This window comes from Thamnophis sirtalis, unplaced genomic scaffold (genome assembly GCF_051295495.1).
Source record: "Thamnophis sirtalis isolate CommonGarterSnake01/CBP01778 unplaced genomic scaffold, rThaSir2_p1.2 scaffold_4, whole genome shotgun sequence".
NCBI lineage: Eukaryota > Metazoa > Chordata > Lepidosauria > Squamata > Natricidae > Thamnophis > Thamnophis sirtalis.
This window is the reverse complement of record NW_028261384.1, coordinates 107,388,181-107,401,670: the sequence shown is the minus strand read 5'-3', so window position 1 is coordinate 107,401,670 and position 13,490 is coordinate 107,388,181. Positions and strand designations below refer to the sequence as shown.

The window sequence follows — 13,490 nt, the reverse complement described above, 5'->3', positions numbered from 1 at the left end:
AGGGAAGAAGGAAGCAGAAAATGAAAGGCAAGGGGGCAAATTGAATGTGCTAACATTCCCCTTTAATAACCCGACACACTAGAATTACAGTGGCTTTATGTTGGCCAGGGACTTGCAGGAGTCACTGGAGAGGCAGAGTAGAGTTCATTGCTGGGCAGGCCCTGGTTGACAACAATAGGATCAGCAGTGTCCCTGTTACTTTTATTACTACTACTATTAGCATTGGTGGGTTTGATGGTGAAGGTGGTGGCTTTATTAGCTTTTCCTTAAGAACAAAACATCCAAGTGAGTTGATCCTAGAAGAAATATCCCAGGCCTGGCCAAGCCCCTCCCCCTTGAGCCACAATACCTGGGGCGGAGTGAAGGCAGCTGAGCACCCTGTTCCAGCCTTCCACCAGTCCTCAAGAGCCTCCCCCATTTAATAAATAGTTACGGTCAGAAGCCATGGTGCCCAGCAGGAGAGGAAAGTGGCCTGCAGATCTCGCAGCTGAATAACACTGCACTTGCAGGAAGGAATGCCAGAGCACATAGGGAGCCTTCTGTTCTTAGCAGCAAAACCACAGCTCCCAGAAAGACTGATTGGGTCCCACACAGTCAGAAACAGGTGGCTACCCCAACACAAGGAGTGAGACAAAGAAGCAGCAGTAACCTCAGCCCTCACCCCACAGCAGCAGAGAGAGAGCAGTGAGGGAGGTACAAGGATCTGGTGAGGCAGTGGCTGCTGAAGCTCCAGGCTGGCAGGGGGCAGTAGGGTGAGCAGATGGGAGGGGGAAAGGGGAGAAAAAAGAAGATGGAAAGGGCCCCCTGCCATTTCTGACTCCTGTGCCCCCTTGAAGGCAGCGGTGTTGGCCGAGTCCCTTAAAAGAGCTAGAAGGGAGATGAGGGGAGGGGAGGGGGAGCAAGTTTGTGCCCGGAGCCAGTCAGTTTTATTTGAGGCAGCGCTCAAAGTAGGTGGAACCAATATATCCACCCCGCATCGAGCGCTGGACATTCTGCTCAAACAGGCGTCTGTTGTTCTGGAGTACTTCAGCAGCCTCTTTGTTCAAGGGGTCTTCAGGGTTTGGCTCCTAGAGAGGGAAGAAAACACCATTAAATACCAGGGTTTGTGGTTAAAGACTTTCATGTACAAGAAGTCTATTTTAATCAGGCTGCAAAAATATGCAATAGCATCTTACTCCCATTTGATTATTTAACTATCTGTTTTAAAAAAATCAGTTTTCACCCACTATAATTTTGTCCTAGCATAAGCTAGTATTTGCCAACTAGCATAAGCAGTGCTCCAAAAGAACAGACCCTTCCTAACTTGATTCTCAATAGATGAGTTTCACATTTTATACACCAATGTTCTCTTAAGAGCTCCTAACTTTTTCCCATATGAGAAAAGATGAAGTTTATTTCCTAAATTATTGGGCTATAAAAGTGAGGGCAAGAGAATTCCACATTGAGATTAGCAAAATTAATGTCAGCCTTACTGGGTAGATCAAACAGAAAGTATCACCAGATAAGCTAATTCTACTTTATTATAAAACTACATTAAAATAATCTTACAAGTTTCAAAAGTATAATTTTCTTGCTATCACTTTTACAGACTGATAATTTAAGGAGAATCCCTCCTATAGAGGTCTTGCTCTGCCCTCTATAAGCAGATGTGGCTTATGGTTTCTCATATCTGGTCATTCCCTAGGTAGCTTCTCTTCATCTGATCTCCCAAGGTCATTCTCATATATCTTGATACAAATCAATCAAAACTGTTAAGATGAACCAGAACCCAATCTATGAAAGTTATTATTGTTATAGAATGGAACTGCTTTTTTGAAAATGATCTCTTTTTGCCAATAAACTAGGAAGTTAAAAACCCAGAGAAATTTTTGTACTACTTCACATAATTTGTGCAAGTCAGGCTGTCAAAAATTCTATTTAAATACATTTAAAAATATATGTGAATTGCTTATTTTTGTAGGAAAAACATCTGTATACTACTTCCCACTTTATAATAACTTAATTTTAATTATACTTCAAGGCTCTATAGATATGCCACAAACAGACAATTCATCCATCTTCTTTAAAATGATTGAACTAATTTTTGTAGATGAAAAAAGACAATATGTTATTAATACAACAGGCTGTTAAGCATTTGTTACATGATAGGTTATGGAGTGCCCTTTACATATAAGCCATACATATTTAGGCCAAAGGTATTTAAATCTAAATCTGTTCTAAACATTCCAAATTGTATTTCTCAAATTGAAATGATAAAACTAGATATTATATTTAACCTAATAAATATTATATTTGATGTAATAATTTAAATTAAACTCTGCTTAAATAATTTTTGGGAGTGTAGCCCTACCATCCCACTTCAAGGTTATCCCACAATCACATGAATATTTACTTATGTCATAAAGAATTAATATCTTGATTAAAAATTTCACTAAGTGGAACTTTCTGAATTGTCAAATGTATGAGGTCATTTTGGAAATTCAGAGGGCCATATATTTTTTACATTTCTAATTTATTCCACAAAAATAAATGCACTGATGTAACATTCTGTGAAGATAACATTTTAGTTAACAGTATACAAACAGTATTCAAAGACACTATACTGAAAAACAGAAGGAGCAAGATAAAAGGGTTTTGAGATCACACTTTTGGATAGTGTAGAAAAGTTCCATCTTTTTGGAAACAAATGCTTTAATTTTGAGTAGTCAGATTTATTCAGAAAAAAACTATTAGAAAGCTAAAAACTTGATGTAAAGCTCTCTACTTGAGTGCAAACGTTCTCATATTAGCCACACCCTATAAACGGTCTTCCAACCATTTTATTTTGCAGTTATTATCAAGTATAATCTTGTGTATGGGGAAATTCCCCTTCCAACTGGTAGACAGTACATCAGATAATCTTCCCAAAATGTAATGATACAAACTTGCTTTTATTTCATTCACAATCCACCTAACCTAGAACACTACAGATCTTGAGGAGCACAACACGCTTTGCTTATTGTATCATTTCTTCCCCTCAATCTTACATTAATTCTTCCTGCCCAGATTGAGCAGGAAAATAGTGCTCTAGTCTTAGTATCACTGTTTCACACCTCCTTTCCACATATACTTACCAAGAAGAGATACTGCAGGCCATAAATTATAGAGTTTATTGTTAGTACAGGCTTCCAGTCCTCTCTGTCGGCCAGAAAGATAATGAAAAATGAGCGCAGGAAAGTTTACCCAAATGAAAAATAACAAAATAATATTGATTTAAATTCACATTGTTAAAATAAAATAAAATTGTATGAAGAGTGATCCAAATCGAAATATCCTCAATATCCCAAATCCTTAAAAAAATGAAGTCAACAGTTCTTAGACCTTTGAAACAGAAGGCAGTATCTAATTACATAAAATTGTAATTAAAAAGTGACAATATCCCAAGAGTAAATTTTTTGTCAAGCTTCCAAAAGGTTTTTTTGTTCGTTACCCTTTTAATTACTATGGCAAAAGAAGATTTAAAAAACAAACAAATATTTTTAATATTCCAAATACTTTTTAAAAAATGAGCAGTATTTAGAAATACACCCACTAGAATGGAAAACTGCCTTCCCTAATCTATGCTGGCTGCAGCTGAGGGCAGTGCCAGTTCAATACATCCTGGGGGCATAAGGTTTGGCATGACTTTTGCAAGCCCTCTTCCACACTCCTTAGTGTAACTAGATTCATAAACACAAAATTATAATGCAATGTCTTTGGGTTTCCCTGTTACATGAATCCAATCAACATAGTTTAGCACAGAAGTCAACAACTGTTGAAATCTGGAGATCATACGTAACATTTTGTGTGAAAACCAAGGGCTACAATGAATGGGCAATGATGCAAAGTGAGTGATGCTAATTTTTTTTGTTTGTTTGTTTGAAAGGATTAATTAATTGTGATAAATTGTAGAACTTGCAGTAAATTTTATGCATTTGCCTTGAGATGATGAAGAAACTGTGCCACCAATTTTCAGCAAATGGTCAAAGGGAACTCTGAGAGCCACAGAATCTACAGGCAAAGATTTGCCCACCCCTTGTTTCCTACAATCTGTGAACCATGCTTTATTCAGTAAATGCATTTCATTAGTCAGTGAATACACTTTGCCTCAAAAAGCATTATACTATTATTATATTATATAAAAATATTTTATAAGTTGTTTGTTATTTCTGCAATGTTTGTTCTTAAACTTCCTCTAATCCTGCAAATAGGAAAATATTATATATAATAATGAAAAGAGAATATATAAGAACATCAGAATATGTTTTGTACCTGAGGATATTTAGGCAAACATTGCCTTCTAAATCTATATTTGGGTGATACACCATAGTCTCACACTTGACTTTGGGAGGATCATGTGGGTAACCTTGCCCGACCTGCAAGCAAAACACAAAACAGAAAGACACTGTGTCAATTTTTTCATGTTCAATATTGTCCATTCAATGTTCCTACCAAAACTTTGGGCAATCTATATACTATCTATGGTTTGCCATTTTTCACTATTTTTTTGCCAGTAGATTTAGGGTTTTGCCATATCTGAGTGATACAGAAGGTAAGTTATATTTTGAGGCATGCAATGCCCCAAACTAGAATGGAGAAACAGGAGAGGAATCCTGGCTTTTTTATCAATGTATATAATACAATGTATCCAGATAACTGATAGCACCTTATTCAATCAAGATTTCAATGTGAAACATTTGTTTATGTGGCTGTTTTGGTACAACTAAGTTGCTGAAACTATGAGCTTCAAATCCTTATAAGTATGAACACTGACCAAAGATCCAAATAATAACCATAGAGTAAAATAATGAACCATACATACCATTATGAAAATTTGGAAGGATGCAATAAAAATGCAATTGTTTCAAAGACAGTAGCATTTTTTCATGAGCACTTAGTGTAAAAGCAGGAATCTTAAATACTTTCCCTGAAGTACTGTGAATTTTTGAAAACTTTCCAAGTTGCTTCCCATAAGAGTCCTTTTGTCTAATCACTTTATTTAAAACTGTTTTAATATTTCATTTTTGTCACCTCAGGAAAGAAAGACTAATTTTCTCTGGAATTCTCAGCAGAAATGTGAATATTACACCCTTTCCTTTCTCTTCTGATAAACAGCCATAAAATGTTCTAATTGTATTTGTACCGTAGTTCTGACTCACTGAACAGATTTTTAGCAAAGTTAAGACAGAAATGGCAGACACTGCCACAGCATGAAGTTTTCTGCTTTCTTAATCTCCAATTAAAGACACAGGTTTTCTAAAGTTTCTATATTAGCATTACCGTATTTTTTGGTGTAAGACGCACTTCCCCCCGCAATCACCCAAAAGTGGGTGGAAATGTCTGTGCATTTTATACAGCAAATGTTGCTGCCATCCAGCCACTCACAAGCTCCCACCCTTTGGCCTCTGCCTCCCATCAATTTGCCTCTTTGCAGAAAATAGCAAACAGCCTGGTCAGCTTCAGCACAGCCAGATTGAGCATCGGCAGCTGGATCTGCCATCTCTACCTGCCCCGTTTTTGGCCTCTGCACACTTCATTTTTGCCCATTCCAGGCTGTAGCAATGGCGATCCCGGCTGCCCAGAATGTGCCAAAAACAGGACATGCGAAGGCAAAAAAATGGAGCTCACAAAGGCTGAAAATGGGGCACGCAGAGGCGGCGATGGACAGCGGTGATGGGCAGCAGTGGCGATCCGTGCAGCCTGAAATAGCTGATAAGCAATATTCCAGGAGGCTGATCCAACCACCAATCAGCTGCTTGTGCTAAATTAGGTTGTGTGAAGCTGACCATGCTGTTTGTTCTTTGCTGCAAGGAGGCAAATAGCTAGGAGGCAGAGGCAGATTCTTTTTTTCTTGTTTTCCTCCCAAGAGCTAGGTGCATCAAAAAATACAGTATTTTAACACAATTGTTTTAAAATTTTTATAGCCTAACTTTTGACACAAAGGTAAGTATACATAGTTTATCCTAAGTATTTTTATTAGAAAGACTGGCAGAAATTCTTCTAATATATAAAAGGAATTCAAATTCAAGTAATTTTTGGCTGTCCTGTGCTTTAACCAACCTACGTATTCAGACATGTATTAATATTCATTACTAGATTTTATTTAAATGAAAACTGAAGCTATTGCAATGTCAATATACACCTATGAAGTATATGCTGAGCATATGTACAACTATCTTATTAGAAAACTGTGGCATATCTGCCTAGCAAGCCAGCTTATATTTCAGACAGTTAATACATCATGGAAGCAATTTCTTCAGGTATTATTTTAAGAAACAAAAATTATAATAATGGATCTGATTTCTAATCTCATCATTTGTACAGAAAGTTGTGAAGTCACATAGGCGGTTGTCATAGACTACCATGTGTACCCAACAGGCCATTTTTGGGACATGTTATCTGAATCACAATGATATTTTAAGTGCAGCAAACCACTGTCAAATAATCCATAACTTGTAAGTATGTTATATTACAAACATAAAATGTCCATTTTTTCATATCCAATTAACTTACAATTAATTTTGAAAGATAGATCATCTCAAGTTCTGAAAATCCATACACGGAAGCTCATTCAATGACCCTCAGACAGTAACTATTAACAGTTTCATTCACAATAATTAGGACTATTTCTTATTATTACTCTTTTTCAAAATTTGTTTCATTCTCAGCAAGTGATTTATTTTATCAACACCCTTTAACAGGCAAAATATCTAGAGCAAACTTTGTTGAGCACTCCTCCTCATCTTTATCATAGTTCCAAGCATACTTGGAATTCTACACAATTGCTCATTAAGTAATCAATCTACTGATTGAGTCCCAAACAATTAAGAGATTTTCCCCACTTCAGAAGCAAAACCCAGCTCCACTCTAAATAGAAAACATGAAGCACCAAACATATTTGATTTATGGCAATCTATAATTCCCAATCTCTGCCCTGAATTAAATTGTTGTTATGCTGACATCATTCATCCGTATGTTGCTACCCAAATTACACAGGAATGGCTGAAATCCAAGAAATGGTATTATCCATGTTGTTTTCTGCACTAAAAAAGCTAAATTATATAGTATTTATCCTATTGGATAACTTAGATAGCAAGCAGATAGATTGCTTACCTTAAAGCTGAACACAAATTTTCCACCTTTATAGAATCCCTGTAAGACAAACATTGGATAATTTAAGCAAGTATGTTTCCAATAAACAACTCTAATAAATTTCAGCTGTGGGCAAATGGGAGGTTGACAGCACTAAAGTTACAACAAAGCAGTTCTCTTTCCAATCCCTCAACACAAACCATCAATTTCTCCAGATGTTTATCATTTTAGGCTATATATCTTTACTTCACATTTCCAAAGCCTGGAAACATGATCAGCTACCCAATCTAGAATAGGCCTAAAATACACGGAAAATTGGGAATTAGCTGCTTAGCTTTACATGCATTTCTGCAAATAAAGAAGCAAAAAGGGTGGCAGACAGGACATTGTACTCAGAAGAGGACAGAGTCTTTATTTGCTAACATTCTGACTTCTGAATGGGATTATACTTCATTATTCTGAATCAAAGCAATCTGGGAATTTTTTCTCACAAGAAAAGTTGTCACACAGATTCATCTTGTGTATTTTTATACATGTGCTTTAAGGTTATCGCATCATATTGATTAAAAATAGAATTATGTTAAAAGTTCTCCTTATCATCCTCTCATCTAACATTCTCGCTTTAGATTAATTTATTTTGTGAAGACACTTTGCCTACTTTTGTACGAATGCAGCACATTGCATTCAAAATGTGAACAATTTTAAGCAATAATGATGGACTTAAAAGTACAAAGGTATAAATATCACATATACTGATATGAATACCAATATAATAGGATACATTGGTCTACTGCAGGGCTATCAAACTCACGGTCCGTGGGCCGGATGCTGGCCAAGCTCACCCCCAGTTTAGTGAATGGCAAAAAGTCCCAATCAGTCACATGATGTAACTGTGACGATGCGAGTTTGACATACCAGGTTTACTGAATCATCCCACTCACAAAGTTTCCCAATCAATCATTACTTAAGACCAGCATCTGAAGAAATAGAATACTCATGTGTGGACAAAGCCATTTACATTAGATATAAAAAGTCTCCACACCTCTGTTAAAATGCTGGGGTTTTTGAGATGTAAAAAAAATCAGACCAAGATTTTTCAAAATAATTTCCATCTTTAATATATGCTGTGCAACTCAACTAAAAACAAACTGCAATCTCTTTTGTGTGCTGGGTGGGGTGGGGGTGAAATAACAATACCAAATATATAACATGGTTACATTAAACATGCACACTCTTGTAAGTAGGGAGGTGGCTGAGTTCAGTATTAACAATCACATTCAAGCTGATGTTAATTAGTATACATCTCCATGACTCTGATCAAGGCCATAGAAAATTCAAGTGTTCTAGTAAGATTTTTTTGACATTTACTCAGTTGCCTTTTACAGCCAAAACAATAGTCTGAATAGATTTAACAAAGAATCAAAGATATCTTATTGTTGGAAGGTTTTTGAGATGTAAAAATATCAGCCCAAGATAAATCAAATTTTGGTCTGATTGTTTACATCTCAGAAATCTGGCATTTTAACATGTATGCAGACTTTTTATATGCACCATATATATATATTTTTAAAAGCCACACTTCGCCTTCTGCACATTTAAATTAAAAAGAGCCAATTTTGGGAAATATTATACTAGCATTACCCTAAAAACAAAAAAGTAAACAATTTAATATTTATGGTGCACTGGCAAGCTGAGAAGGGAATGTATAAGAAGTAAATAAAAAATATGGCAGGATGTAATGAATAACATCAAGATGGAATTTCCCAGACAATATCATTCCTCTGATGCATTACTCTTCACAATTTCAAATACAAGAGCTCTAATGATTTAAGCTATTTTCAGTAAGTAGTTTTTCTCCAAATAAATTATATCAACCATCCCTTTGTATAATGGAGGAAAGTACAAAAGGGAAGGTGGGAGAAAATTCACCAGAACTGGGCACAACCTATTAGCTCACTAATAATGGGGCTTCAGGTTCAAATAGAACAGTATGTATAGCTACTGCATGCACATCACTCACCTCATCAGGGCAGATAACTAGCTTAAAATTGAGAAGATCGTCCTGGTCTGAAAAGTCTATTTCACATGTTTTCGGCAAATTCAGTTCATTTATATCTGTCAGGAAAAGCAGAACAAATTGCCAGTTTAGAGAAGACAGATGGTTAGAGCCATCACAGTAGAAAAGTACACCTCTATTCCCAAACCAAAATATGTATTTGCTCTTTATGTTGATCATTAAGTAAAAACTGATACATTTCTCTGCAAACTTTTAGAAAAAAGAAAATAAACCTAAATCAAGAGTTTCCTGACAAGACCACAAGGCAAATTTGATCCAATCTCATGATGTTCTAATCTTCTTAAAATGGATCGAGGAGAGCTTTTTGGAAATTTGCATCCACTGTATATCTTACAAAAAGAAACAATATCTGCTTCTACATAAGAACTGACAACTATTAAGGAACAACCAAGTTACCGTAAGACAGTATGTTATAGGCATGATTTAAAATGAAAGAGAAGAATATTAGTTATTTTAAACAGAAAATTTGAAATTATAAAATACAACATGTGTACAAGGTAATTTATAGAAAACACCTCATAGCTTATTCTAACTTCAACGTTTATAGTAAAACAAGTGGAGTTGTTCAATAGCAAAAAACTTTGTAGAGGAAAGACAAGGAAAAAAACCAGCAATATGCAGTTTGAGAAGCATTCAGGTATCTACAATCACTTCAGGCCATTTATAGTATTTATAACTCATCCTGTAAAGAAAATAGGTTTGGTGAGGCTGAAAAGCCAGACTCTTAAGATTAACCAAAGAGTTCTGGCAGCAAAAGGAATCAGGATCTTCCCATGAACTCCTTAAGCAGCCACTTTATTTATTTATTTGTCAACATGGCCATGAAAACATAAAAAGAGTGCATATTAATGGGGACAATAGGACAGGGACAGTCTGCACGCTGGTGCGCTTATGCTCGCCCCCTTAGGGACCTCTTAGGAAACATGCGAGGCCCATGGTGGACAGTTTAAGGTTAAAGATATGGGGGTTTGAGGAACTAACAAGGAATCAGGTAGAGTGTTCCAGGCACTCTTGACCACTCTACTGCTGAAGTCCTATTTTCTGCAATCAATTTTGGAGCAGTTTACTTTGAGTTTGTATCTATTGTTTGCCCATATTCGTATATTATTGCAGTGGAGTTGAGGTAATTGTTTACAGATAGGTTCTCCTCCTACCTCTCGGACAGGTCGCAGTCGGTGTTAGTGGGGGGGCAGAGATCGACCCCTAGGCCCCTAACATATGGAGTGCCTCAGGGTTCGGTCTTATCCCCCCTACTATTCAACATCTACATGAAACCGCTGGGAGAGATCATTCGCAGGCACGGGATAAGATACCATCAATATGCGGACGATACCCAGTTGTATCTGTCCGCCCCGTGCCAACTCAATGAAGCGGCGGACGTGATGAACCGAGGCCTTGAGGCCGTTATGGACTGGATGAGGGCTAACAAGCTTGTACTCAACCCAGAAAAGACCGAGTGGCTGTTGTGCTTTCCTCCCAATAATTCGACCAGTATTCCATCACTCAGGCTGGGGGGTCAAATTCTATACCCCTCAGAGAGGGTTCGCAACTTGGGAGTCCTCCTGGATCCACAGCTGTCCTTTGACCACCATCTGACGGCTGTGACCAGGGGGGCATTTGCCCAGGTTCGCCTGGTGCGCCAGTTGCGACCCTACCTGAATCGGGAGGCTCTCACAACAGTCACTCGGGCCCTTGTGACCTCTAGGCTGGAATACTGCAATGTGCTCTACATGGGGCTGCCCTTGAAGAGCATCCGGCGACTTCAGCTAGTTCACCCACATAACACCTATCCTCCGCGAGCTGCGCTGGCTACCTGTCGATCTCCGGGTGCGCTTCAAGGTGCTACTAGTCACCCATAAAGCCCTCCATGGTAGTGGATCTGCGTACTTGAGAGACCGCCTCCTGCCAATTACCTCCCTGCGACCAATTAGATCTCACAGATTGGGCCTCCTCCGAGTTCCATCTGCCAGCCAGTGCCGGCTGGCAACTACAAGGAGGAGGGCCTTTTCAGTAGTAGCTCCGACCCTTTGGAACGATCTCCCCGTGGAGATTCGTACTCTCACCACCGTCCAGGCCTTCCGCATAGCCCTTAAGACCTGGCTCGCCCGTCAGGCCTGGGGACAAAGATAATTGCCCCTCCCGAATGATGAATGAATGTTGCTCATTATTTTACTCTATGTTTGTCTACGTTATTGTTTGTATTTCCCTCCCCTGATTTTATGTAAGCCACCCTGAGTCCCTTCAGGGAAAAGGGCGGCCTATAAATGTTAATAAACTACAAACTACATTATAGCAGATATTTTTGTGTACTATGCTGAGGCGTTCACTAAGCAGGAAAGGCTTTCCAGGCACACTTTACCTCTCTTAAGGGACTGCAGGGGATCACTAGATAAATATATGTTAAGAAAAACAAAACAAAAAAACCACTGGCACTAAAAAGTGAAAATAAATGCAAAACCACGATGTCCATCAAGGAGAAGAAGGGAAAGCCCTGAGTGGGTAAAGTTTTCATCCTGTCGAGACCCACAATAGGACTATATCGGAGGAGAAACAGGAGGAGCCCTGCCTTCGCCGGCCTGGCTTTTGTTTCTCTGCCCTTAGAAGCCAAAGCTTAGCTGCCCATCCTTTACACACACACCCCTAACCTTTCTGGATGCGGAGTTGAGCGGCAGAGGCTTTCTTGCTGGAGCCTTTGGTGCCGCCGGCCGATTCCTCCTCCTTCTTCTGCTGTTTCAGCGAGAATAGCTTGATCATCTTGGCTGGCTCGGTGAACTGTTCCTCCGCCCGTCTGACCCCTGGCCTCGACTTGTCCCCCACTGGCTACCGCAGCCAGGCCCAGCCCAATACTAGGTTCGGCTCTCGGGAAAAAGAGAAGGAGAGGGAAAAGTAGGACCGGGGGGAGGGGGGGAATGGCGATTCCCGCGGCCTGGCCTTGTCTGGCCGGCCGAGAGAACGGGACGGGAAGATCAGGGAAGCCGGGCGAGGGGTGGGGGGGAGAGGAGACGGGGAGGAGAGGAGAACGAGTCAGGGAAAGGGCGAAGCAACCGGGGCAGCCCCGCCTCAGAACGCCGCCGCCGCCGCCGCCGATGCTGCTTTTCCTATTTGCGGGATCTGTGTGTGAGTCGGACGGCAACGGATAGCCCTCTTCGGCCCTTCCCGGAAGAACGTCGGCAACTTCCGTCTTTTGCTCTCAAGCTCCGCCCACTTGCCGACTCTCCGAAAGGACTCCGCCGCGTTCGCTCGGAGACGAGTGACGCTTTGGAAAGGTTTCCAAATTGAAGGCTCAACCGAGGTGGTTTTTTTGTTTTGTTTTTTAAAGTTTTCCTCGTGGTTTTCTGATTCGGCTTACTGTTTTCTAATCTCCTCGGGCGGCTTCCGGCTAAAGCATTTCCGCCCGGCATTCGGCTCTCCTCTTAGAATTCTGGGACTCCCTCAAGAGTCACAGCGTCATGGCGCTTTTTTAAAATGTCCGGTTCCCAATTGATTATGGTAATATACGGGGCAAGCGTTGCGGAGGAGGAAAACAACTATTCCAGGAAGTTTTTATTTTAATATATAGTTGCTTAAAATCACTTCTCAGTAAATGCCCCGCGAATGCTGAAAGAGAAGCGAATATATTTCTGCCAGCCCCGTTTTGCGCAGAGCGCTTGAGCCTGCCTAACAAAGTCGCCCACGTGCATAACGGAAATAAGGGTTTGCGAGGAAATCCGTCTTGCTTTGTCTCTTTTACGTTCAACTGTGCTCATGCAGTTAATGGGGAAACGTTTCTGCTTTTAATTTGCCCATCTAGCTGGTACAGCAGGTTTCCACAGAAACCCATATATAGATTCTACTTCCCCACAGATTAGCTTCCCAATTGTTTCATGTTTTAACAATAGTATGTATGGTGGGGTAGTTGTTACATCCATGAGCCTCCTAACCCTTGCATTTTGTCAAATGTGTTTAAATAGCTTTATTTTCAAGATTTCTTCTGCCGCTTTCTTACATTCGGTAGTTTTTAATTAGCCTCCCACTATTAGTGCTAACATTTTGAAACTACTTTATATACAGCTGATCCTCAATTTATGACCGCAACTGAGCTCCAAATTTATGTTGCTTAGAATTAAGAGAATGTTGCCCCATTTTACAACCTTTACCACAGTTGCTAGGTGAATCAGTGCAGTTAACTTAGTAACACGGCTGTTAAGTTAACCTGGCTTCCCCATTTGCTTTTGCTTATTGGAAGAGTGCAAAAGCTGTTCGCATGATCCCAGGACACTGCAACTTTCATAAATAGGAACAAGTTGCTGAATACCTGGATTTT

At 39.5% G+C, this 13,490-nt stretch overlaps 1 protein-coding gene across 1 annotated transcript; it reads right to left on the bottom strand.

Annotated features, from left to right (window-relative positions):
- Positions 1-40: 40 nt before the first annotated feature.
- UBE2M (ubiquitin conjugating enzyme E2 M) lies at positions 41-12,490 on the bottom strand. The gene is made up of 6 exons (XM_014057845.2): positions 11,833-12,490; positions 9,131-9,225; positions 7,132-7,170; positions 4,291-4,394; positions 3,114-3,177; positions 41-1,067 (listed from the first exon to the last, which is right to left on the bottom strand). The coding sequence occupies exons 1-6, from the start codon at positions 11,939-11,941 to the stop codon at positions 927-929; spliced, it is 552 nt and encodes a 183-aa protein (XP_013913320.1). The 5' UTR covers positions 11,942-12,490; the 3' UTR covers positions 41-926.
- Between the last annotated feature and the right edge of the window lie 1,000 nt (positions 12,491-13,490).